At 37.9% G+C, this 27,641-nt stretch overlaps 1 protein-coding gene across 2 annotated transcripts; it reads left to right on the top strand.

Annotated features, from left to right (window-relative positions):
* Positions 1 to 402: 402 nt before the first annotated feature.
* Positions 403 to 27,531, top strand: mdfi (MyoD family inhibitor). Of its 2 annotated transcripts, none has more exons than XM_044123050.1 (5): positions 403 to 863; positions 2,706 to 2,888; positions 16,106 to 16,225; positions 23,181 to 23,552; positions 24,229 to 27,531. In XM_044123050.1, the coding sequence occupies exons 2-5, from the start codon at positions 2,744 to 2,746 to the stop codon at positions 24,480 to 24,482; spliced, it is 891 nt and encodes a 296-aa protein (XP_043978985.1). In that variant the 5' UTR covers positions 403 to 863; positions 2,706 to 2,743; the 3' UTR covers positions 24,483 to 27,531. The 2 variants fall into 2 exon arrangements, with proteins under 2 accessions (XP_043978985.1, XP_043978986.1); XM_044123051.1 differs by having other exon boundaries at positions 2,731 to 2,888.
* Positions 27,532 to 27,641: the final 110 nt, after the last annotated feature.

The following is a 27,641-nucleotide window of genomic DNA, read 5'->3' on the forward strand; positions in this document are numbered from 1 at the left end:
CATGTATAACAAAAACAGCAACATTCCCATAATAAACATTTCAATTACAGCAGATAATATTTGTACAATTTATCTCAGACAAAAAAAGGAGATTGTGATAATATTCTTGTACGTGTTTTAGAATATGTTCTATGGCGTGAGAATGTAAGAATGTTTACTGATAATAAACACTTATAAATTGTTGACAGCATTACTACTCCTGGAGACAAAACTGTTCATTATTAATGACAAAACATGTGACTTCTTGACTTCAAATTTGTAATGAAGGCTTGTCTGTGTTAGTGCTCTGTCTGGTTCGGGTTAAAGGGGTAATTATATGACAGTACAGTTCAGCCCAACTACTTTATTGCCTGGAGGAAGCACAATCACTGCTGACTGTAGTTTCCTGCCTAAAAGCAGGAGCAGCAGCAGTAACAGCAGCAGCATAAGTCAAAGGCTGACACAGTGGGTGTGAGGGGGGCGAAATAACAGAAAAGTAGATACACACCTCAGCTTGAGGTTACAATTAGCTTAGCTATTTTCTCCAGGAGGAACTGGACTTTCTCAGCAGTGGTCGAGCAAACCTGAAAACAAAGGTTTCTGCGGAGTTAAACTTCGCCACATCTGGTTTGCTGGAGGACGGGGCGAGCCGAAGTGAGGCACTTTGGAGGCGGAGAGAAGACTATCTGTGCTGAAGAAAATGCTCTGTATTTTGGAGCTTATATCACCTGTATGAACCGAGAAGAGTTTTTGACACCGCGAAGAGACCCAAGTTTGGAGTGAAAGAGGACTCCAGCGGAGCTCGAGGTCCAGCGAAGAAGATGAGATGAATTAGACCAATAAATAAAAATTTTGGTTGCTTAAGTGTCGCAGACAGTGAGAAGGTAAGGCTGTGTTTTCCCCCCTCGTGCTTTTGTGAAGATAAAAGTAAGAAAAGCTAAAGCTGAGTTCGGCCTCAGCATGCAGACACTCGCTTTTAATCAGAACACAGTCATGCAATCAAGGTAAACAAAATATCTGCCACATTTTGCGACTCTAGGCCCTGCAGGCTACATTTTCCCGAATATAATAGTATTATGCGCTTGCAACTTCTCACGGCACGTCGTATAAGGTACGAAGACTTTTCTTTTTTCCCGAAACTTTTACAAACGTATCGCTATTTCAGAAGCTTATGGCCAAGCCTGTCGTGGTTTTTTGTGGCCGTATATTTGCGAACGTGGCTCTGATGAATGTCTTCTTTTTGAGCGTTTAGTTCCCTGAACTTCGCTGTGTATTGTCAAAACTTTTCTTAGGGCAGTGAGTGCAGCGTTGTTACCACGGGAGCGCGCAAGCAGCTGTCCAGCTGAGCTGGTTTGACTGGTGGGGCGCGCGCCCGTTCCTTGGCTGCACGTGAGGCAGAAAGCTAGAGCTGTCTCATATTTTGGAGCGGATGCCCGAAGCCTTCAAAAACTGGCAAACAACACACATTTACGAGGAAGTAGGCAAAATGTATCGTAAAACGGAACACTGAAAGTTTTCTTGTTTTAATGTATCCGCAAGGTAAATTGATAGGGTACTTATGTGTTTTGCTAATTTACTATTTTGCGTGGCCAATTAATTTCAGTGGTTGCACCTCTTATTTGTTAACTGCTAACAAATTGCTATTTGAGTTTCTTCTATCTATTGGACTCGAAAGTGAAAGGATTATTTAGTATAATCTCATCCTTTTGCATAATATAAACTAGATGTCATAATCCTGTTTAAAATCCAAAATTTTTAGATTTAGACCTAAATTGGACAACTGTAAACAAAACTCATTAATTAAAGTTAATGTGAAAGTTAACAATAGTTAATGAAAGTTAAAGTTTAATGAAGCTGCAATATATTTTTATTAGCATATTTTAATGGACATTTCTTTAGTACTTTTTATTCAGCATAGCAGGAGGGAAACATATGATATCCTTATATTATTTGTAAAATTTAGTATATGTAGTAACACTTCATAACAGAAATTGAAGTATTTTGTGTGTTTTCAAAATATATATTTTTATGAGGTAATATAGTTACAATTTTGTGTAATACTGAAAAATGTATTTTAAGCACTATAGTATTCACTGAAAACCTACTTGGGTTTTCTTGAAAGAGTTCTGCAGTTAAGTCAAACCATACTTGTAAAAAGGCTTTGATATACAAGTCTGTCTCAGTGTTCAGTAGTTTTATTACACTAGATTTACTTTTCAATTGTTGCAGACTATTTCGAAATATCTATATAATTCCTCTCATATGCAGCCAAAAACTATTTACTGTCAGAACATGTAGTGCCTTGGTGTTTCCTTATGCCTTCAAAGATTTCAGAGAGTTACTTTTTGGTTGTGCATTCCTGCCATCTTCCAGCTAATGTTTATTCAATAGATTTGGTACAATTTGATTATCGTGAATAAAAATTTGTTTAGTTTAGCTGAAAAAAGTTATAAAAATATATTAAATTTGATGAAATTACCTGGCAAGAAAACATGCCCAGTGAGAGTTTGCAGCAGACATCAGAATATCTGCCTTAAGGAATGGTAGAGATGGTGTGTCTGCCTGAAATGGTGGAAGATGAAAACATTATAGCTGGTTACTTATTTCCAAAGAGCTTATTGCATATCCATCTTAGTGGCCACTACTCATACTGACATCATGTTCAGATATTGCATTTTTGATTCAAACAGGTCAACCCATTTATTCATACGGTCTTGTTGCTTCAGGCTCATTCACCTCCTCCCTGAACAGCAGGCCCACGCCCATGGATGAGGAGAGGAGTGCCACTACCATCTCCGTAGAGCAACCTGATAATGAAAACCCTGACCGGCCAGCTCCAAGTTCACGCACAGACTGGAACACAGAAAGTGAGAACAGCTCTACAAGTCCACCCCCCTTTCCTGGTGAAGGTAAGCGATAAGACATCGCAGGGAAATTCGACAATTAAAGGTGCATGTCCATTCATTTGGATATTATAAAGAAAATATAACCTATGTCAGTAATTATAAAATGAAACTGTGATATATTTCAAAAATGTATTTCTATTAATTCATTACAACAGATTTAATGGGAATCAAAATTCACTAATTCAGAAAATGTGAGTACTGCACAAGACCAATAAATAACTTATCTTTAACAAAGAAATGTTTGCCTACTGCAAAGTATATCCCTTTACTATACAATATTGGGACTCAATCTTTGGTCAAGGTTTCTTTTGCTTAAATTCATGTATCAATGCAGTGTGGCATGGAGGTCTGTGGCTTTGTTGATGGGTTAAAGGACCCTATGTTGTTTTTATTGTTGGCTCTGGTGTCTCATTTTCCTATTAATTTGTTCAGCAAACTTATTTCAGGTGAGTTTGCTGACCTGTTACTCTCTGTGATACCATTGCCATTAAAGTAGGTACTTTAGGTAGTGTTGGGGGTCCCAATTCCTACTAAGAGATGAATTCAGCATTTCTGCGACACTTGACAGAAAAGTGAAGTGTTAGGTTCCCTAACAGTGTTTGGTAGACATTCTGGTGACTTTTGATTTGAGGAAACAAACTGGACACCAGCAGGCGCCCTGCCTGAAATGCAAACCAGACTTTCATCTCAAAAAGAGGATTTTGGCCCAACAGTTCAGGCAAGCCAGACAAGACACTTCTGATGTGTCATGAGTTGTTGCCCATGTCCTGAAAACATCCTCTCATTGCTGTGGTTATTCCTATTTCTTGTGCAATGTTTTTTCATCTCTACTTTCCTTTTTGGACAGGAAGCTTATTGACTTTTTGTGTTTTATAATCCTTCTGATGACTTTATGCCATACAATTGTCATAATATACTATTTCTGTCTTAAAAATAAATTTTTAACTGGTCGCATGTAAAATCCTATCTTTCCAAAAATTAATTTTATTAGCTCTGAGCCATAATATTGAAGATTAACTGACATAAATACTTGAAATATTTCACTCTGTATCAAAGGAATCTATTTATGATATGAGTTAAATTTTTTATAGAAATTTGAATAATAATTTTCTTGTCATTCTGCACTGAGGTGGGCTTGCATGTTTAATCAGGCCTTCGTAAGCATTCATGAATATGAATGCTTAAAAAGGAACAGAAAGCAGAGACTAGGCGTTTTTTTGTTTTTTAAAAAAAAGAGAACAGCAAGCAGAAAAAACTTCTCTAATTTGTTTTTGTCAGCAACATAATAGAATACAAAAATAATGAAAACAAAATTCTGTTTATTTCAAGAATAAAAATAATCACATATCAGCTTTTTGTACACAGACTCAGCTCATGCCTCTTACTCCTCTGAAGATAATGGACATGATGTGAACATGCTAAGCAAAATCTCTGGGGAAAAAAAACAACACCAAGTGGTGAAACATGAGGGTTTATTGGGCAGGTCCCTCTTTAATTGTCTTGTATTTGGGTTTGTGACTCATAATGACGCTGCTGCCTGCGGAGGATATCATGGTAGGAAGTTTATCTCTGTATAGTTGGATACACGAAGCAGCTTTGTTCTTTGTATAATGCTTTCTTTACAAGCCAGCCACATAATTTAAAGTTAATCTTTTTATCCACCTCTATGAAAGGGTATACACGTGGAAGTTTGTTTTCTTCTGTATGTAAAAATAAACAAAGCCTACACTTTGGTAGCTTCTCTGACAAGAAACACCCCCAAAAAAAACAATTCAGTGTTTTTCCTGGAAATAATGGTGATTGATTAGGTCTAAGGCATTATCAGTGACAGGCACAACAGTTGTGTATTCAGGTGACATACCTCCTTGGATGATCTGTGGGGTCAGGACCAATTCAGCCCAGTGGAACACTGAAATGCCACAATGGGGCTCGTGGGAGTTAGAGAATGAACCTGTAACCCTTCCCTCTTTGTGAGTTTTGTCATGCTAAGGGATGAGTGACACGGTGGGGTGGGAACAGGACGACGTGGACTCAGCTCAGGGCTGTTATGCGTCTGGATGACTCAACCAGGATTGGCCAATTATGGTTCAAGTTCAATCTAGTTTTTCAGAGAAAACAACTGCACTAAGTGTATATCCGAGTGCAGGTCTTATGAGGTAATTAGTATAGGTGTGGTTTACAGACAGGGTAGTGTGCAGAGATTTAAGTGGTTTGTTGTCATGGGAACCTGCCACAAAAATATTTCATAGCTGCTGCAAATATTTTATAGAGTTTCATATTTGTTTTTGCTTGTTTTTAAAGGCATCTTGTGTTTCAGCTGGTCATGACTAGGGAGGATAATATTTTCTTATCATATTGACATCTCTGTTTCACAGCACTGTGGTTAACCACTATGAGTATAAGTATGGTATCAAAGTTAATGATAATTCCTCAGGACCTTTACAATAATTAAACATGTGGATTGTGCCCAAACATGCTGTCTTTTGTGTGCTATTTTTACCTGTCAGTGCTCCTCAGGGAGCAAAGACAGAGTTAAGTGTAGATTCTTTTATCACCACAATGGGTGTGTAGATCACAGTTAGTAGGTGAATCAAGGTGAAGGAAAGATTGGTGAAGCTGCTGCTGAAGGCAACAAGGTGCTGCTTTCAACTTGGCTTCAATCCACATCCAACCCAAAACCAAACTGTGAGCAAGGCAACAAACATATGTATCAATCTGACATTTCAACCAATCCTTCTTACAATATAAAAAAGGGGTGATAAGCAATAGTAGTTTCACAAGAATGAGATATATTTAGGAATATTTTTGAGAAAACTAAACATCCTATTTGTTTTTACAAAACTTTTGTATATTCCAATCCAAACTAGATTAACTAGATTTGACTAGTTAATTAGATTATGGTTTTTATGCATAATCTATATGGTTATTTACTTTATGTTTTATTAGTATTAATAGTCTTTGATTAGTCATTCTATTTTGATATTTGATATTTTTGATATTCTATTACAGAAAACCATGATTCATTTCATGGCTTCATATTTAGGCGTGACATGTTGTTAGTCCAAGAAATAGACTAATCAAAAAGCAGATGCTTTTGCTGCAACAAATTGACACTGGTCTGACACACAGGGTTGGGGACATTGTTTCACAAATATTTGTTATGTCTTTATTTAAAATCCAGTTTTTATAGGTGATATGTCTGTGAATGTTTATGTTCACACCCATTGTTAGTTTGTCTCTGCTATGAGTTTGAGTTATGACACAGAGTTAGTAGCATTAGCATAAAGCAGGCGTTTATAATATACTATGCAAGTTGCAGATAGGAGTATCCTGACAGAAAAGGTTGCTACTTCATTATTCCAGGACCAACATTTTGTTGTGTGTATGCTTCTCTTGCTTGTTGAGAGAGTTGCTGTCATTTAAGCAGGAAGATACAATGAGGCAGTATGTGTATTTAACAGGAGCCTTTCACCACATGTTAAGCTCCTCTGGTCTCTTTTACGAACAATAATTATCCCTCCATTCTGTCTCTATTTCCCTTTCTGTCTCAATCTTTTTTTCTAAATGGCTTTTTTATGTCTCTTTTACTCATCAAACAATGTCATTTATATAAAAAATGACAATTTTAATGAATACAGCTTTGAGCTCCCAGTATAAGAGTTATGACTTAATTAGGGTCATTATCACGGGTTGAAGACATCGGAGGTCAAACAAAGAAATAAAGACCCCTTCGGATCACTATTTTGATACTCTAAAACCAGTGTAACAAAGTTGGCCCTGGATCAACGATAAGCTATCTGCATTGTTGTCAGAAAGTTAGGAGTTTAGACTTTCACTAGGTGACCTTTCACATTACAAAGACGCGTTGTGAATCAGCTGCACTTCATCTCCTATCATGATATACTCTGAAACATCCGTAAGTCATAACTTTGGGACATAGCAATCAAATAAGATAATCTCTGCACTCATTCAACAAGAAAGACAACCTTGAGCAGAAATGGGTGGGGTTGAGAAAACCTATTGTAAAGGACTAGCTACAGGTTAGCTGTTCAAGTTACCTAATTGGAAAACTAGAGCCGTTGTTCTGGCTGATTCCACCAAAAGAGGTACGCAATTGTACGGTTTGCTGTTTTATTTTTGTTTGGTTTTTTTGTCTGATTTTATTTAGTTGTGACTATGATTGCACAATATATTGCCATTAACATTAATATTGATTGACATTACTCTTTTTTTAAATATATCAATATCTGTCTCATAAGTAAAACAGAGCTGATATTAATCAATAGTTTATTTACGTCTTGTTGCTATTTGTATGTGATTTTACTGGGGAGGAGGTTGGCCTTGTGGTATTTATTTGGGCAGTGATAATGATATAGCAAAGGATTGCGGGATGTTTAACTGAAGCAAATCAATGTCAGTGGCATGTGGTTGATTTTCCATGGTGTTTCTTGCATCTGTGGGAGGGACTGAAGAATGTTATGGGTTTTTTGTGAAACCCTTTTTAGGTTAATATGCATATTATAGATTATTGGAAAGTTAAGATTTTTGAGATTATATATATATACATATAAATGTATAACATATAAATGTTATTGTGACATGCTTCAGATTTTCTCCTGCTATATATACCATGAGCAATTTAAAGGGTTTTTTGTATGTTTACATGAAGTAAGAGTGTGACTACATGTAGTGTATGTTCAAATAACACAGCTGCATTGTGGGTGGTTTGGAGCAGCCTTTCTCCACCCTTGTAATTTATCCTGCCGCTGATTTAACCAGTATGCCTATGTTGAGAAGGTATTTATTTAAGTGTTTCTATTATAGGTACATTGTATGTAAGCATAAAAAATAGTTTAGTTTCAATAAACTCTTTAGTGCAAAGGGCAAATTGACAACCAAGCTAAAATTATTATTTTTAAAGCATATGTCGTCTTTATTCTTAACATAACTCTGAACTATTTCTGAATATATTTGCAGCATCTTGTATGTTTCTGCTCTTTGCTTCAGTGTGTGTATGTGGCTGTTTCCTCACTCATCCCTTTTTGGGTGCCTGAGGTTTGTTGAGCCTTGTGTCTAATTTGGTTTCCTGCAGAGATCAAAATAAACCAGGAAGAGTTTGAGGAATTTTTACTGCATATTTGAACAACAAAAATGAGCATACTATATTTTCCTCTACCACCTTGCAAAACATAAAGAGCTCAGAACCTTGTTTTGCTGCTGCTGTAGCTGCTTTGGTGGACTGTCCAGTCTCGTTTTCTTGTGAGCGTATCTCTATAAACTAACAGAAAATTCTCTGTTTTTTTCACTTTCACACTTTTAATCCAACCCCTCTGGTATGAAATACAAGAAAGACATAATAGTTGTAGTCAGCATCCGTACTTTCGTAGTGTAGACTTGGGTGACTAAAACGATAAGCAAAGTGAAAACTGTTTGTGTTCTCAGCTAAAAGTCAAATATGTTTTTCACAGATCTGGGGGTCTGGGATGGTTATCCTTTGTGATTGGCACAGACAACATCTTCAGACATAAGAGAAATGTCTTATCTTGAAACATCAGATTTCATGTCTATGCCTGTTGTTGATTTCCTGGCTGGTATTTTTCAGTTACGCTAACATCCCACATGGTTAGAAAAGAGTTTAAAAATGTAGAGTATATATTTTTTTATTTCTCACTCAAATTTACATCTGCCAAGTGATGCAGCCAAGAAAGGACTCTGCATCCACTTGATTAAATTGGCTGCCCCTAAGTTAGAAGCATGATCAAATTATTTGACATTAAAGCTATGCATCTATGTGCTGGCTGCCATGTATTGTCAAGCTTTCAAGCTGATTTCAGCTTTTATTTTTTAGTAGTCTTTGAAGTAGTAATAATAAATATTACTTTGAATTTTATAAATCTCAACAATATTACATTGTCTGCAGCAGTGGTAAGAGTGTTCCTCTTGCATATGGTTAGATTTTAATTCTGCATTTGGAAAGCTGGATATGCAAACCTCTTTCTTGAAAGATTGAACTTAAGAGCTTCACACAAATCTACAGGGTGGGTTGTTTGAATAGGGCGGGTTGCCTGTGAGATAGGAACTGAAGGAGAGCTCAGAATTAGGCTGCTGCCTCTTCACATGAAAAGAAGCCACAGGCATCTCATTTAGATGCCTGAGGTTCAACTTCCTTTGGAGTTATTAATGGTGTATCCAGTATGTAGGAGAGCCAGTGGTAGATTGAGACATTACTTCAAGAATTAGAAATCTCACCAGGAAATGAGAGGTTTTAGGATCACTGAAGGGGACTAGGCACACACAGCAGGAAAGAGGAGGAATCTGCAAGCAACCCTGTTTAGCCTCTCACAAGCTGAATTCACGAAACATAAAATCTGCCTGATCAGGGTAAGAAAATAAAGCACAAACTACTCAGACTGGAAGGCTCCATTCACACTAATTAAGAGTGTTCTATTGTTTTCAGACGTTCCAAGAACAATCCAACTTTACAGGCATTTTGGAGACCTGTTTTCAGAGTGAAAAGACGCATAAGTCTATTGACCTTTTAGTTGTTGGTACACAGGTTTCTCCCTTGTGCTTTTTCTGGATATTCTACATTGCTGTTATTACAGATATCATGACTGTATTTAAAGGTTTCCACGCAGTCTGCAGAATTTTTCTCAAGGTATTTTTAATATTTTTATAATTTTCTGTTCCTCAACCACCTGTTTAAGCATTGTGGCAGAGAAGGAAGAAGAATCAGTATTTTTATCATTTCATCCTACACAGTAATTTTAAACTTATGTAGGTGTCTGTGGGCATCTCTAGTCGAGAGCAGTCGGACAAAATCATACACCAAAAAATGTTGTTTTTGATCATTGTGAGCCCATTGAACAGAGGCTCTGGTCCCTGAAGCTGTGTGTAAATGAGTTGTGTGTTATAAAACCTGAGTCTGCTCCATTTTGTCTTATCCTCACCATGCTTTAAGCAGATATGTAAAGCATGATGAGTTTTTGTTGCAGCAAGAGCAGCACTAGGATGCCATAGGAATTGCAGTCACAGTGCCAGAGGCGTCACAATGAGTTACTTGATGTGGTGCCAGTCTAATGTGGTTGTGGCTAGATTGGCATGAGACCAGTCCTCCTTCAGATCCTCTGATGAGCAAATTACACCAATATATGCAATGCCTGCATGCTGTTGGATGTGCCTCCCCTGCTACTACCAGGTTCCTCCTTCAAATGTACTGGCTCCATGGTGTTACCACAGAGATTCGGGAAATTCTCAGTCTTTCCTGCATATTGACAAGTGCACATCTTCCCTAATCCGGGGTGCATTAGGGATTTCTTTGCACTGCTCATTATGCAGGATGGAGAACGATAGACCCTGCAGAGACCTCTCAGAGACCCTGCAGAGAATCCAGGTTCTTGCTGAGAGTAAGATCTGATACAGACTCTAACATGAAGATAAATTATTACAAGTGCAAATCATTTTGAAGTTAAATTTATTGATTCATTCTGGTTTACCCTGATTTATTTATTGGTATTTATTTATTTTGGCTGTTAATGTCTTTGCCAACACTTTATTATAATACTGCATTAATATTACACCTTCAAATTGCTCCTTATTTTTTACTGTGCTTACATGGTGTATAGCTGTCATGTAAGTGGCTGTGTTTTCTCATGGCCCAGAGGAAACAAAGACACAGTTAAATTACCCTAAAGCCTGTTCATCTGCAGACAGTTTTTTGTCTTTAATGAGCTTACAAGTCTTCTTTCTCTCGCTGTAATCTCTGATTCTGGACATATTCCAATGCAGCACTCAGTGTGTGTGTGTGTGGGGGAGTGTGTGTGTATGTGTGTGCATGCTTCTGTTTGCTCTTGGCAAGAGTGCAGCCTAAGAATTGCACCCTTTTTTCTTTTCATTTCTTTGTCTATGTATGCATGATTATTTGCTGACGGGTAGTAAGAGAACCCACACCACTTCTCTAGTTGGGTGTTCCTTTTGTTTCATAATTTTTTTCTTGATAAAGATCTTAGTAGTTGCACATAGTTTAACTTGGTTCCAGTGTTTACTGCCGGCCACAGAGTTAGAATGGCATCTTATCTTATAACTCGTGTTGATCTGTGCTAAACCTTCAATTCACATAAATAATTCAAATACTTAAAATATTCAAATTAGAATCCTAATTAGCAGCAGTGGATGTGGCTAGATTCAGATTTTTTTTCTTTTTAATGAGTTAGCTTGTGCGTAAAAAATACAATAAAGTGCAACTCGGCCCAAATAAAACCCAGAGGCACCTTCTGGATCCAGGCAATGTAAGATTTTGTGTTCAGGTCTAAAGTGGTTAAATAAATCCAGCTGAAAAGTCCCACATCACAAAATATTTTTTTTTTCTTAATTACCACCTGTGGTGTATTTGTGTATGCCTAATTTCTTCTTTATAGGCGTTAAGAAAGTCCATATATGGTTCCTGTTGACACCTCTCTCTATCTGCACCCCAGGATTATTCAGGCTTTGTGAATATTTGCACTTTTTCTTACATTATAACCCCAAATTTCAATGTATTTTATTGAGATTTTACATAATAGATCGTCGCAAAGAAGTGCTGTGCTATAAGGGATTCAATTTTGGTTTTCAAATGTTTTTTACAAATACAAATGAAAAAATGTACAATGCATTCAGCTTCAGCTCTTTTAACTGCCACCTAATCAGTAAATAGGGTCTAATTTAACTTCAGTTTCACTGCAGCTGGTCTGTGATAGTCTCAGACGTTTGTCAGAAGATTGAATCATTTAGTCTACTTAACAATGTATGAGGCTTTGAACATTTTATGAACCACTGTTCATTTGGCTCTTTAAAAATGGAAAGAACATGGTATAACTGCAACCTGCAGATTCAGAAAAAAGTTAATATAAGTCAGTAGTGATTAGACTAAAATTGAAACTTTGGCCTAAAGCATTAAATGATTTGGGAGAAATTCCAGCAGGAAAGCAACCCTAAAACAAGAAACGCAATGGCATGGTTTCAAAGTTTATCCATGTGTTAGAAGGGCCAAGTAAAAGTCTAGACCAAAATCCAAATTAGTTCTCAGTCTAACATGTGGCAAAACTTAAAAATTTATGTTAATAGATTCTTAAACTATTAAAGAAAGATGAATGGGCAAAAATTTCAGTCTGTACATCAATACAGAAATACCACAAACATTTGGAGTTATAAATGCAGATGGTTCTAAAACCATTTATTTAGAGGTGATTTAACACAAATAGAGCTTAGGCAAAAATTCAAGCTGGGAGACAACACACAGCTGATCCACTCACCACGCCTCCTCTGCAGCCAATCAGAGCTGGTGCGCCGCGCCGCTCCAGCCAATCGTCGTTCACGGATCCCTTCAAAAGGATCCCTTCAAGGTACCTTGGGTACTCCCCTCCTCCCCATCTCCACCTTTATCCCGACGGACACCTTCCTGGCTCCCTCTGTGCTCCTTCATCTCAAGGCTCCGCTCCACCACCAGTATTCGGAACCAGGGGGAAGACTACACCGAGCTTCGCCCGAACCGATCACCTGCCCTTGGAGATCCTCAGCTCACAAGTCTTCTGCCGGGTTCGAGGCGCAAAGAACTTTGTACTATTAAATCTTCTAACTGCTATTTTTCTCTCTGTGAGTCTATCCAGGTTGAAATATATTACACACTTATAAAATTTTTATTCATAGAGAGATTTAAAAATACAAGATTTTATTTTCAATATTAGCTTTCAAGATATGATTTTGCATTTTCCATTTAGATTCAAAATGCTATAATATAAAAGACTTTGTGAAAAATTGGCAAAACTGTTTTGGACTTTATTTAAAAGGTTCTCTAAAACGTTTGCAGATGTATTCACAGCCAAAGGTGTTTCTGCTGAGCTATGACATTAAACCCCTCCGAAACACATCGACATTTGTGGGTGTTACTAAACAAAATGTGGGGGGGGGGGAAATGCATTGTAAGGTCATTTTCAAAGCTGTAGAAAGAGTTTTAAGGGGATTGGGAAAGAAAACAAACAGAAAAACTTCTGAATGGTTGTCGGAAAAACAAGCTCATTTTATCTGAGAGGCAGCAGGATTTTCTCCCCTGCAGCTGTTACAGAATATGCCAAACTGTTTGCCTTCTCATCTAAATAGTGTCAGTATGTATGCTATGTGTTTGAACTAATCAATACCCTGTGGGATACATATGCCTTTGTTTTAATTGTTAATTGTTTACGTGGAGGATTGCCGTTCCTTTGAGTCGCCCCTTTAAGGCTCCTGACACATGTACATACACCGTATTGCAGATGCACATCAAAGAGACGTCAGTGCACAGTCACAAACAAGCACACATGTTCATCCTAAAGCATAAACACACAGCCCATTCTCTATTGCTCCCGTCTGATTTTGATTTGTCTCATCGTTTTCAGATCTCAGAAACGGCCTAGAGGTTGAGTGAGTTGGTGGTTTGTTTTTTGGTGCCAGCACGCAACTGGTTGGAGGGGAACTTGAATGGCACCACAGCTTTCGTGGTAAAGTGCTTAGGCTCAACAATTGTGGTTTAAATGTTTACAATAAAAAAGGCTAGTTAAAGTAAGAAGCCATGCACTTTTAGATCATACTGCCTTGCAGGCAGCTGAAATCTGATCGGGTAAAATAAAAGGTAGTTCTCAATAATGTAGGACAATGAAGATTTATATTTAAAGAGCTGTGCAAATAAATCCCTGGTATAGAAATAAATTGCATATTTTTTTTCACGATTGTAGTTGAACATTTTTATATTTAGTTGTTCTTTGCTATAAAAACTTTTAAGAATTTTGTTTGTCATTCTCCTTTTAGTATTAAAGTGTTGATACTGAGTCAGAAAAATTGCATCTGTTGCACTGAAAAGAAAATCAACTAACAAGCACTTGTACTTTTTTCTTTTCAAATCTACATAAAAAGTTTTTAATTGCTTGAAAATCTGAATTATTCTTTTGCATCCAAAAGTTATCACAAAATACTGTCCACATGTCAGAGACAAGATCTGCAACATAATGACAAAATGTTTGTATGAAATGAAATTACATCAGACCTATATAGCACTTTTCAATCCTCAAAGGATTTGCAAAGATGCTTTACAATGAAATCAGTCATTTCCATTCACAGACACATTCACACGCTGATGATGGGAAGCTACTGGATTGTAGCCACAGCAAATACATCAAGTTCATATATATTAGAAAAATAAAACAAATCTTAGCATTCCCTTTAAAGACTAATAAATCATTACTAAATGAGTAATATTTGCTCATAATTCTGTTAAATTTCTCTCACACAAAAGCTCTGTCCTCACCACATTATTGTTTCTGCTAAATTTGTGGGAAAAATTACATTACAGTGCTCAGAACAAACTAAGTTGTTGTCATTGTTTATAAAACAATTTTCTTGTATTGTAAAATAAATTCTGACACAATTAAGAAAACCACATTTCAATTAAAAACAGCGTGGTAGTATTTTATTTTTTTTTAAATCTGGCATTTTGTTGTTTATACTATATGCAGCATTGAACATATTCATTATAGTCAAAGCTTTTTCATTTTTTTGTTAGAATTTTTCCTAACCAATATCTAGCTATGCATTCTATAACCTGCCATTGTTCCTTGCAAGTCTATTTATTTTGTTTAGCTTTTGGTCTCTTATCTTTTTCAAATTAAACGAAACTTCCCTCAACTAAAGTTCATGGATTCCAGCACAGCTGTCTTGTATGTATAAATAGGAAGAATTGACAAGTAATGATTTATCCTCGTCTTTGCGCCCTGTCATGTTTGCACAAGACACTGACAATAGACTGCGTCTGGTCTATTTCGCAACACAGTCTGTGTCACACAGATCTCAGATTGTGTTGCAACACTGATAATCTCTGGTGTAATTAATATTTAGTTTCAGCAGAAACTAAATATTAAATATTCTATGTTGGGCAAAATGCACAACATAGAAATTTACTTCAGGTTTTGTAACATTTTTATGTACTGGGCTGTTTTAAATGCCCTAAAGTCAACATTACTGTACTATTTTAAGTTGTCATTTGCACGGTTGCCTTGCAGCAATAAAATTCTGTGTTTGAATCTTAGTCAGGGGCCTTAACTCATTAGAGTTTGCATGTTCTCCTTCAGCATGTGTTTTTCTTTCCTCACAGACCAAAAACATGCATGATAATTTATTGATTCTCACTACATTACCCTTAAGTCCACCCGTGTGTGCATGGCTGTTTGTTCTGTTCGTCTCTGTGATGGACTTGCAATCTTTCTATGATGCCTATAGAAAGCTGGAGAAGGGCAACAGCCAGAATATAAATGACTGTTGGCTAAAAGTGGAATAGTGACAACTCATAGGTTCAGAACAGGGGCTATTGAAAATGTCTACATCTAAGCCTCTTCAGAGATGATGTACTCTGCCAAAATAGTGGCTATTAGTCTATTGAATTAATTCAAATGTGCAGAGGAATGTGAAATTGAGAGTACGTGGAAAAGCCAGGGGACATGCAGGAAAGGACAGATAGAGAAGTGAGAGAGCGGATAGAGTAAATAAACATAGCCGGGAAGTGTTGAGTCCACGCACAAGACGTGGCTCGGTTTGTGTGTATTTATCAAGCCCAGCTGGCTCCCATTTACCCAGGAATGAGTCTGCACCTCTCAGAGGCCTGCGCCTGTCTCACTTTGAAGGCCCCTGTGTTGTCTCTGTGTGTTTGAAAAAATTGCCTTCATTAGTGGACTGTATGGTGTCTCTGAACACATACAACCTGTAATATTTACTGCATGTGTATCACATGGATGTCCTCTTATGTGTACATTTTGAACATATATTTAGTCCCCAACTCAAACAGACACACACACACACACGCTGACCCCCACGCACACACGGATCAACACAGATTTCACAAGCCTTCACATAGACCCCTAAACAGCCACAAGGGGTTGGATTTAACTGCTTCCAGATGGAGGTTTAGGACAGAGCACTCACCAACACACAGACAAAATCTGCCTTTGTTGAAGTCAGCAAAACTACTCTCTTCTAATTAATTAAGTGCTGGTAGATGGGAAATGATGGAAATAGCTTTCCTGTGGGATGTTTAATACGAAATAAAATTTGGAATCTAAAAAGGAATGCAAACCCACTCTATCTAAAATAGATATTTTGTAGATTACCCTCTTTTTTTAATCCTGAATTGTATGTACTTGTTTGTGTGTTTGTTTTTGCAGATGAGGCCTACACCTACACTGAGCCCCTCATATTGAGGGTGAATGGCACCCCTGAAAGGTTATTAGATGGCGATGGTGATGGAGATAGTTGCAACACAACACCCAACGACAGCATTACATGTGAGTAACTGAGCAACTTCATCAGCACACACACACACACACTCCCCCATTGAGACACGGTCAGAGAGAGAGAGACTGATCAGTTCAGTTCCCATTACTGATGGTTCTTCAGATGATTCATATTATCCTGACCTTTAACTGATACAGTCACACACCCCAAAGAAATAGGTCAGGTATTCACACACACACACACAGTTAATGTTTTGTACATGACCAAATCTCCACCCAAGTCTGAACTTAGAGGTTTATGTGCAGAACTCTTGACTTTTCCAGTTTCCTCTATTTTCTGAATGATCTTTCTTCCTGCCTTTTCTCTTTTGGAAATGCATAGTTTAGGTGTCAGCATTTCCCAGACTTTACTAATCACTTAGGATTCACTGGACACGTTGGTCAGTTAGATTATAGATAACAAAATAAGGGGAAAAAAAGCAAAGTCCTGATGATCTGCCTCCCATTACTCCCATTCTGTTGAGAACTTTATTCACACAGAGGCTTTTTCAGGATTCATTTATAAGCAAAGTGGATTACAGGCCACTGAAAACTTCCTGCCCTTGGATATTTAGCAACTCTAATTGCAGCTATGGTGTGTATGCAGGAAGATGGAGGCACTTTTAAAAACAATAGCAAACTCATACACTTATTCATTAAGCAACCAACACTCTGCTTCCTGTTTATTCTGTCACATACTTCTCTTGACTACAGGCATATACAGCTGATATTATAGCGTCTTGAAAAGTATCCTCACCTCCCATAATTGTTTTCAGAAGGCATCAGTGTGTTAAATATAGTCCATGTCTATAAAATGCTGCTGTTTTGTGATGACCACAAGTCTGTCCTTTATAGAACAGTGGCAAGAAGAAAACCATAAGGAAGAATGTCATAAGAAATCCAATTTTGAATCTTTTTTCACAAACAATGTAGAAAACGAAGCAAACATTCAAAAGAAGGTGCACAGATGAGACAGAAATTAAAGTTATTGGCCTTCATACAAAACACTATGTGTGGCACAGAACTGACACTCCTCACATAAACACATCATTTGTCACAAGTGAAGATGGTGGTGGCAGCGTCATGCTGTGAAAGCATCATGCTTTCTAGATCAGTTGCTGTCAGATGGATGGAGCTAAAAGTAGGAAGAATCCTGGAGGAAAACCTGTAAAACCAGGGTTGGAGGTTTTGACTCCAGCAGAATAATAACAACAGCCAGTGCTGCAATGAAATGGTTTACTCTTAATCCAGTCTGACCCAGTGGTTTGCAACATTAGAAAAAGTTGGAAAGTTTAAGGTTAATATTAGGGTGCCATGAATCAAACTTGTAAGTTTGATTCATGGCAAATTGACTTTGGGAACATCCCTGCTGTTTGGCCATTGTTTGATCTCAAAGGAGAAAAAAGTATTTGGCCATTTTTTTCTGTGCTCCAGAGGGGAGTCTTACTGTCAGCAGGCTCTGGAATAACTTCTTAATTGCATTTGTTAAAGAATCCGAGGTTTTGTTTCTCCTTTTTTATTCATATGTAAAGCAGTTTTTGTCTATCCTGGCCAAACCAAATTTTCCACTTTTAATCCATTTAAAGAGAAATAATTATTTTGTCTCATATTGGGTTTTTTTTTTGTTTGTTTTTTACATATGTTCAATCTTCTTCATCAAATCTCCCTAAAGCCACATCTTCCTTTCTCCCTTCACTAACGAGAGGCATCAAAAATCCAAACTTTTTTTAAACGCTTTATATCGTCAACCGCCGTCACTGGCGTTTCTCTCTCAAATTACAAGTCTTGTGGTTTCGTCTCGGTCGTAGAGAGACAGACACTGTCTTCCTCGCCTTGATGTGCAGTCACAGTGAGATTTCTGAACCAGAGCCAAAGGCTATGCACGTCATGTTGTGCCATTACTCCACCGCGTTTATTTTTTGTGCCTTCATTTTCAAATAAGACTTCTCAACCTTACTCTTTACCTGGTTCTGCTATATCATTAATTCCTTAGAAGACGAGACTGCACAATAATAACACCCTCAAAAATCTAACAAAAGTTGTTCTCATGCTTAGCCGCTAACCCTACAGCATGGTGAAAAAATGCAAATCCTCCTCCGTGGCCTGAATTCATCCTCGCTTCTTTGCACAGAGAAGAAGAGAGATGATTTAAGTGAGTGAGTGGTGATTGAAAGGAAGAATTTAGGGGCGAGGAAGGGGTTGTATAAGCTGTCATCTGAGTATGTGTTGGAGAGCTGGAGCCTGAGATATTTTCTTTGAATCGAAGGGCAACTATAGGTGACATCATAATAGCTAGTTTGTGCTAACTAAATAACCAGCATGTCAGACAGGAAGTGGATAAATGGATAAGTAGGTGAACACAGCGTTCTATGAATTAAGTGGATGAGTGAATGTCTACTCTGATTCTCCTGCCTCTACCTGTCTTGTCTGCGCTTTGTCTCCACTTCAGATTCTTGGCTAAACACTTAAAAGCCAGATTTTTTTTATTTTTTTTATGCTTTTTCTCTGCGTCATTTTGTTTCCCAGTGTAAAATAAGTGAAATCCACCCACTCCATATGTTCTTCTGGAAAGGTTATCCAACTATCATATTGAAGATTTCCCCCCTGTGTTGTGCAGCTTTTTGCAGCCCTTAAACTTTTTCCCAAATGTTTTCATTTTACATCCACACATTTTGTCTTATTTTGTTTTGATTTTGGAAGAAATTTGATAATTTTGAAGTGGAAGGTAAGTTATGCAAGTGTGACTTGTATTTAGTCCACCTCCATCTCTTTACAGCTGTTCCAATTCCTCATTCAAGTTTGTCTCCACCAGCTCTGCACTTCTACAGACAGTAAAAGTGCACATCTATCTCCTCGACGTCCCTGTTATTTTTGCTTTGTTTTGTCTGCGTACTGTGACTCGGGTGTTCTGTGAGAGCACGTTAAATGTGGACTATGTCATTGTCAAGCAATAAATCAGTAATGTTTGTACAATAATTTGGCCTTGCAATGAGTGTGTGGATGTTATAAAAGTTTTAAAAAAACTTGTGACTCAGGCTTGCTGTGAGATCACGGCCTGCTGATATCCGCAAAAGCCTGTGTGTGGGTTGTTGGGGGTGTCTGCAGACCGTGGATGCACAGAACTAGTGGCGATGGCGTGTGTCTGGCTCCAAGTGCGTGGCAAGCTGTCTGAGAACAATGTGCAGAGCGGTTTACTAACATATGGGGCTGGCTTGAACACACAGTAAAACTCTTTGGCCAGGTGATGTCATGAGCACGGTGTTGTCTTTGACGTCACCGACGCAGCAGGAAACTCATGTTCACAGATGTTTAACTGCTCACAACCATGACTGGGAGCAGTGAGACACATGCAATTAATTACTGACAGGATCACAGTAGCATTTATGGTGTAATATTTTTAGTTTGAGTTTGTTTTTTGTTTTTTTACAGCATATTTTCAGAGCGTGAGAACTTAAATTATGGTATTTTGATTCTTCAGGAAATCAGGGCACACGCTGAGAGGAGCTGTTTGTTATTATCTTCATCATCAAAGCGGAGCGCTCTGCTAGTTGTTGTTTTGAGGATGTCTAGCAGGACTGTGATGTTGCTTTTGATTATAGTCAAACACAGAGACTGTTTGTTCACTGTTTCCTGTTTCTGTAAAACTGACTAATTCACCTCCTTTTTCTCTGGCTTTCTTCTTCTAAATTTGCCATCTGTCATGTTTAAACTCCTTTCACGTTGGTTGCCAAGCAACAAGACACAGACTCATGTTGGAAAGTCTACCTTTTTAGGCAGTAATGTCTTCAGGGCCCTGTTTGGAAGAAGTGGCTGGCTGATAGTCATTAGAGCTCCTGGGCATTCAGTTGCTCCTTCATATGTTTTTATTCAAATTTAAGGCCTTTTCTTTCAGGATTTGCACAGAGTTCTCCTTCGTTTATCAAGCGCAGCTAAAACAAATGAGCCAAATAAATCAAAAAGTGGATGAGGCCACCTATTTATTAATTTTGATTTTTTTTTTTCCCCAAGTGAAAACCACAAAAGAAAAAACTGATTTGTTTCAGATTGTTTTCTGCGTCATGTACCACATTATTTCAAGCGCAAAAATGCTGAACTATGTCTGTCAGATGATGAAACGAGACAGATGATCAGTACACAGCTGTGTTTTACCAGACATATCAACAGTAGAAAAGCCAGCTGTCATTTTTAGTGGAGTAGCATACCTAATTACGTTTTATATATTATTATTTCTGTTATTATAATTACATTATTATATATCAGTATAACTTAGTTGCTAAATGACAACAGTGACTATGTTAGTAGAGCTAAATTACATTTATTCTAAACAGAATGACTAAAATATAATTCTTTATATTAAGTGTCGATGTTAGTGCTTAATATGGTACATTCTGTTTTAAATTAAAAAAGATAGGACTTTTGAGTTTCCAACTAACCAATCATCAGTCAAGGCTGACCAAGTTGCTGATCCTTTGCTGTTGGCACCACACAATTTAATGTCGGATCTCTGCCGTTTATGTCTTTTCACAATATTCTGATTCATAAAGCATTGGACTAACCTTATACAGCTCTACATACTGGAAATATTATCGATGGTAATCCATCTGTTGCTAGGTAACAGGTTGCTAAGAGAGCATAAGCCTGTTGTTCACCCTTCACTAGCCTAACAAATTTTGCTGGACGATAAATTGTGAGAGAAGTTATTGCGATAATCAATAATATTGTTGTTTTCAGACCATGTTTAAGTGACATAAGGGTAAGAACTACTGATCTTAGTAGTAAGGAAAAACAAAATAAGTCTAATGTACACTGTAAGCCACTGGATAACAGCCAAAGGTGAGAGAAATTGTTTTTTCAAAGCAATACTGAATTAAAACTCAGCCCTATTGACTTAGTTTCAGAGCTTATCAGTGCTGAGTGAAACCGTTAAACTCTGTAGCAGAAGCCCTGTAAAATCCAGTAGAAAGAAATGTGGGACAAATTACAGGCAGTTCAGAAACATTTGAAATGGTTTTGAAATGTTGCATAAATGTTGGGAAACATTTTCTGTGAGGCAAATTCTGTCAAGACCTTGCATCTACATATTTTTTCATGTTAAGAAACAATTGTGAGAAATCCACACAGTATTATAGTTGGCATACAAAATCTGTTCAGAATTAATAGCTGGCAGAAAATACTTTTTTTTTCTTTGTCTAATTGTCATGGTTCAGAGCTCATGTCTGTAGTTAGGCTCTCCTGCCAACACAGACAAACTGTGGAAGAGACAACTAGATAAAGACAGACAGAGACAGTCATGACTCATTTCAGCTAAGGAGAGAAAGAGCTATTCTCTGATCCGGGGAGGGAAGTGTGTAAGTACAGGGTATCGGAGAAGCAGGAAAAGCAGTTGGAGATGGAGGGTGTGAAGATGGCAGTGTAGCCTTTAAAAGATAGTGACTCACTCACACTCGCTTCGTAGCTCAAAATATCTGCAGACATGTACATAAAGCTGTTGTCCTGAAGGCTGCAAGACCCTCATCAACTCTTATCACCGTGTTCCTGGCAAACACTCAGCTATCAGAAAAATATTGTGGTTGCCCGACCTCAACATGTTAACGCCACACTCACTTGGCTTTTTACTTGCTGCTATTTTTAACTGGCTCACATTGCTGAATCATTGTGTTTATGAGTCACACCCATGAATCATCCTGATCCCAAAAATGCGCAAGAAGCAACAGCCTTCAGGTTTTTCTCCCTTTTTCTCGAGCCATTTTTCTCCTTCATTTTCTCTCTTGCGAACAAAGGGACCTTGTGTATTTTTTTTCTCCCCTCCTTTCAGTGTGTGCGTGTGCAGTGTGTGTTCACACGTGTTCTTGCATGCATATATCGTATGTGAGTGGGTTTAACCTCAATCTCTGTGTGGAGACAATCCGGACTTGGCGTCCCCCTCTCTCTCTCTCTCTCTCTTTCATTCTGTCTCTTTCTGTCTGCCTGCCTGGCTTATACTCCACTCCCATACAGATACCATTTCAAACATCACAAGCTCAGAAACATGAAAAATTCCACTGGAAATACTTCACAAAAAAGAAGAATAGAATAAAATGCTCACAGCAACTCTCATTGTTTTGCAATTTGTTTTTTTGGCAAGCTGGGAATGCTTGACAACTACGCAAGAGACTAAGGAGGAAAATAAAAGGTGGAAAGATGAACACACATAGGAGGAAGAATATATAACTGAGAAGAAAAGAGCACAAATAGACATAACATTAGAGATCACCAGGTATTGACTTTTGACACACTTTGCAGAGAGAAGAATGGTTGCTTCTTCTAGCTTTCCAACTGCACACACACACGCACACACACACTGGCCCTACAGCGTGCCAGACATCTGGAGCAAAGTTAGAAAATGCTGAATGAAAGAATCTTAAATAACACTAGATTGTTGTATGACCACAACCAGCAGCCAATCAAAGCATGCCTTCGCGGGTTAACTGTCTCCAAGTGATTATCAAATGTTCTTTATTTTCTCTCTTTTCTGCCTGGTTTCTTTAAAAAGCAGCACTCTGTGGCACAGGGAGGTAGAATGAACTGTGCATTGACCAAAGATTGACATGTTTAGATTCATATCAGGTACTTTTTTGTTGATATACTGGTAATTATACACAATATACTGACATTGGACTCTGCCGTTGCTATTTTTTGGCTATGCAAAAGACTAACATATAGGTATCAGTTCCATGGGCATAGCTGATCTAGTTTTTGCTCAGAGATGTTTGCCTCCTTGGTGATGCTAAATTAACCAAGTTTTCTAAAGTTTTCCCTGCATTGGAGAAAGCTGCAAAATTGCACAATGTGGGGACTTTCTTTTTTCTACATATGTTTATACTTATAGAATTTTGAGTAAATAAAGTTTTAAGACTACACCGCTAATACGAACTAGTGTCTAATTATCTTTCTTGGTCTAAATGTTTGTGCTTTTGTTGACCCACAGCTCAACCAGCAGCAAGATCCACACCCATCCATCACACCCAACCTTGTCGGTCGCAGCCTGGCAGCCTGCTACGCAACGGAGTCAAAAGCCATGAACACACGCACCCCACTCAGACGCACTGTCCACATCACATGCACACAGCACACCTGCCCAGCCTTCAGTCCAACCCCGTCAGGAATGGTGGCTCTCACAGACATCCCAAGCTGGGCTCTCTGCCGAGAGGAGGCTCCTCCACCTCATCGTCATCTTCTGCAGGACCCAAACACACCAAGAAACTGCACTCAAACCCCTCCATCACATCCCAGGGCAGTAAGAGGAGCAAGAGCAGTTCAAAGAGTAACAGCTCCCAGATTCCCACAGACGCACAGGATGGTGAGAAACAGATGAAGAATTATCATTTCTTACTGTCCTCAAATGAGAGTTTGAGGACAGTGAGAAGAAAGTACAGGCAGAAAAATCAAACATTAGAGCTAATTTTAGGAGTACTGAGATCTCATGCTACATTAATATCATTTATTTCAGTTCTCCTCTCCTTTGTAATAACATCCACAGTAATAAACGTTGGTGAATTTGACAATTCTGAGAATTCTAGGAATTAAAATGCAGGTTTCCAGAAAGTCCCTTAAGGTCTGTTTGGCCAAATTAAACAGTATGTTTGATAACAATTTTAGGAAAGTAATATACAAATTCTGGGAAAATACTTGGGAAGGCAACAAGTGTCTTTCGTTTTGCATGGAAAATGAAAGTATCTCTAAAAAGTACATGGACAGTTGAGGAAAGTAACATCTAACTTTGGGAAAGTAATCTGTTCTGTAGGTTCTGCAGAACTACATGCAACATTATGGGAAGCCATCAAAGAAACCATCCCCTAAGGAAGGACTAAAAAATCTTTAACCTAAAAATGTATTTAGGTTAGAGATTTTATTTTTTTTTTTACTTTTCTTGTGTTAGCAGAATTTTTGCAAATAGGCCTAAAACATGAAATGATTGCATAACGTAAGACATAGGAAGACCAATAAAGACGTTCATCTTGTCCCTTTCCATGCAGACTGCTGTGTTCACTGTATCCTGGCCTGCCTCTTCTGCGAGTTCCTGACCCTCTGCAACATTGTGCTGGACTGTGCCACCTGTGGCTCCTGCGCGGGTGATGATACGTGTTTCTGCTGCTGCTGTGCATCGGAGGAGTGCGGTGACTGTGACCTGCCCTGTGACATGGACTGTGGCATCATTGATGCCTGTTGTGAGTCTGCAGACTGTTTAGAGATCTGTATGGAATGCTGCAGTCTTTGCTTCTCATCCTGAGGCATCCAGCCACTGCCGGACGGGGCAAAGTAGACGTCTGCTATGCAAGACATAGCGAGGCCCGGGAGCAACTAAGATCAGAAGCAGCGCTACACTCGCTCGGTGTTCCCTGAGCATCGGGATTGAAAATCTATCAGCGGGTGTAACTAGCTCTGTCCTACTCATTCTACAGGGTTTATAAAGCAAAAATATGTGACCTAATTATTTCCTTTATTGATCACACGGCCTCCTTGCTTTGTCTGAGCTATTGATTCATTCTCACTCAGTTGGCTGTGCAGGGCAGAGACAATTTCAGCACTGTTTTGTGAGTGCAGACTGAGCCTCTGTAGCTTCTCTGAACTAGCTATTATTACAATGAAACCCCCAGCGCCTTTTGAATTACTGGAGTTCTTCAAGCATGAAAAGTGACCTCTAAAGGCAAATGAGGAAATGGCTCCATTTAACCGGATTTTAGTGTTTCTGCAGATAAGAGCAATGGAATAATGGGGAACTGGTCGCTCAGATCTCAGTAGAAACACAGCCGGTCCTCCTGTCCTTGGCAAGGGTAAAGTCTTGATTGGTTGCTGTGGCCTTTCTGGAAAACCTGTTAAAAGGGAGATGTCACATCCTCTGGTGTTTTTTTGTTCTTGTTGAACAGGGCGCTGAAATCTTGACTTGTTGCAATATGACACACAAATCTCTGATGGTAATGTGCTGCTTTCCTTACCTGGCTTAATTACAGGGGAAGCATCCTAGGTCAGGCTAAATATGGGAACTAAATGGGAATCTTCATAAATGGACATCAATGAAAAAATTGTTGATATAATCAGCAATGAACATGTTTGTCTATTCTTTTGTGAATGGAGGGCATTCTTATGCAAAGATCTCTCCCCACTTAACATTTCAAACTTTGTTTACTTTTCCATTTCTTATCGAAGGACTTTTTTTCAGTGGATCCCAGCTCATGTGCTTTCTAATACATTTAATTTTTCTATCATTTCTTTCATGTGAAATGGCCTTAAATGGTCTTGGATCAGCTTAAAGCCTGAATTTCCAAGTAGGTTTCTTGCCTTTACCAAATCTCCATTAATCCTTGTTTGGTAGATTTTAGTTAAGATATTTGCATTTTTCATCTAATGTAAAGGGGGGAAAAAAAAAAAAAAATCACATTTCTGCGTTATCAGTTTTTAGCTGGGCTCTCTGTAAAGCAGACTTACCTCTGCGTCTAATTTAATTCCTCCACTGAAAATCCTATGAAATTATGCTAAGTTAGATCCATACGCTTACAGCATGAATAGTACAGTTTTGATAAAAGCCGTGCACAGTCATGCGCTGTAGCGCCTGCCTTCTTTTCAAACCAATACCTCTTAAGATTGCACTTAGATCAGTTGTGCATTTTAAAGAGACTTGATAGAAATCTTTTTTTCCCCCTCTGGTTTAGTACTGTTTGAGAAATCCTTTGCCTTTGCTCCTTCGGGACTTTAGTCTTCAGGTTTTTAATTACTTGTACATAGAAGGGCTAATGTGCGACACTAATGTGTTTGATAAGGACCTATTTTATGGGCTGAAATCTCACACTGATAAAGATACTCTATTGTTGTATTCAACTTGATTGCATCATAGCAGCAATGCATTTGCTGTTTTATTTTCATATAATCCAAGGAGTTTAAGTAATGCTTGAAATGGTGAATCAAACTGGATGTGTATGCCCTGAAACTCATTTGAAAGCCTGGAGTGACCTGGAAACAGCGGGATTTTTAGGATGATTTGTGTGGATCAAATCATGCCGAAAGGTGAAATGTACAGAAGTGTTAGCCATGTTAGATATATTTACAAACCATTCCAAGAGCGAATTATAATTATGGTACTTCACATAGGGAACTGTTCACCAGACCAGCAGTATTTCCGCTGTGTGTGCAGTCATGTCACGTACGTATACAAACTAAGTAGGAAACCCAGGACAACTAACCCCATAATTAATGTTACAAAATAGGGTGAATAACATAAAAAAACAGGAGGCAAAACAAAGAAGGAATAAGGAGTTAAACAGAGCCAATTATGGAAATGAATGTACAGTTAACAAATGACCTTAGGTTTTAGGCTTTAGGATATCAATAGGCATAATTCTAACATCCTGATATCAGTATTAAAGAAAAATAATAAACACAATTAAAACAAAAATAATAGGTAAACTTAAAAACAAGGTTCTTACCTTGGATTATGTTCATTTCAATTCAGTTTTGCTCTATTTCATGTTCTGTCGTACAGAATCTAATCAAATACATTGACGTTTGTGTTTGCAGTATGAAAAAAATGTGGGTATGAAAACTTTTGCAAGGTACTGTATGTAAGAGACATTCAAATTATGAGTCCTATTACGGGTTAGGTTAGTAGTGTACCAGGAGTTGCACCTAACGTGTAGATAAGGTGCTACAAACTACCTATTAGGAAGGCCTTATAAAACTTGCCTATCAGTGGTAGATCTGTGTTTTACAGTGTAAAAATAAACAATATTATACAATTTTTAATTAAAGTACAATAAAGACAATAGGGGAAAATGTATGTCTTGCCTCAATATCTTTTACTGAAATTATGATTTGTATGGTTTTATATTCAAACCTTGTGACAAAGACGCTTCTTACTTGATCTAGTGATGGAGAACACAATCTAGAAATCCAGGTTATCCTGAAGGATTCCTCTTCCTGATATATAAACTCCCTGTATAAAGTCTATTAGATAGAAACTGGAATAGAACAAGCTTAGTTCTGTAATGCCCATGTTCAGTATTATTAGTGCTTTCTTTAAAAATGTCTTTGATGAGTTTATTATGTGATTATACTATAAAAGTTGGACTCAGAGGGCTGGCTGCTTCTGCTCTGAATGAATCTGAACGTGTTTTTTTGTTTGTTTGTTTTTTGCTTTTGTTTTTTGCCCACTTGAGTTTTTTTTCCTTTTTTGTTTTTAAACTGTATAATTCATCATAACGTCATTTTGTTTACATTTTGTTTACTGTCCTGGAAGTTGTATTAAGGTATATATGTATAAATCTGAATAAAAAATGTGAACTACATGTGTTTTTCATTTCTTTTTCTTCATTTCTTATATATTTATTTATTTTGACCTCCATTTATATGTATCTTTAGGAGTTATAGTTGGTGTCATTAGGCATGTCTTGAGGGT

Source organism: Gambusia affinis, linkage group LG07, assembly GCF_019740435.1.
Source record: "Gambusia affinis linkage group LG07, SWU_Gaff_1.0, whole genome shotgun sequence".
Classification (NCBI taxonomy): Eukaryota; Metazoa; Chordata; class Actinopteri; order Cyprinodontiformes; family Poeciliidae; genus Gambusia; species Gambusia affinis.

Excerpts from the sequence above, each read along its gene's own strand:
- mdfi (XM_044123050.1), top strand. The coding sequence starts at position 2,744 with ATGGATGAGGAGAGGAGTGCCACTACCATCTCCGTAGAGCAACCTGAT. Across the intron at positions 2,889-16,105 it reads ACCCCCCTTTCCTGGTGAAG|ATGAGGCCTACACCTACACT; the intron begins GTAAGCGATAAG and ends TTGTTTTTGCAG. Across the intron at positions 16,226-23,180 it reads ACCCAACGACAGCATTACAT|CTCAACCAGCAGCAAGATCC; the intron begins GTGAGTAACTGA and ends GTTGACCCACAG.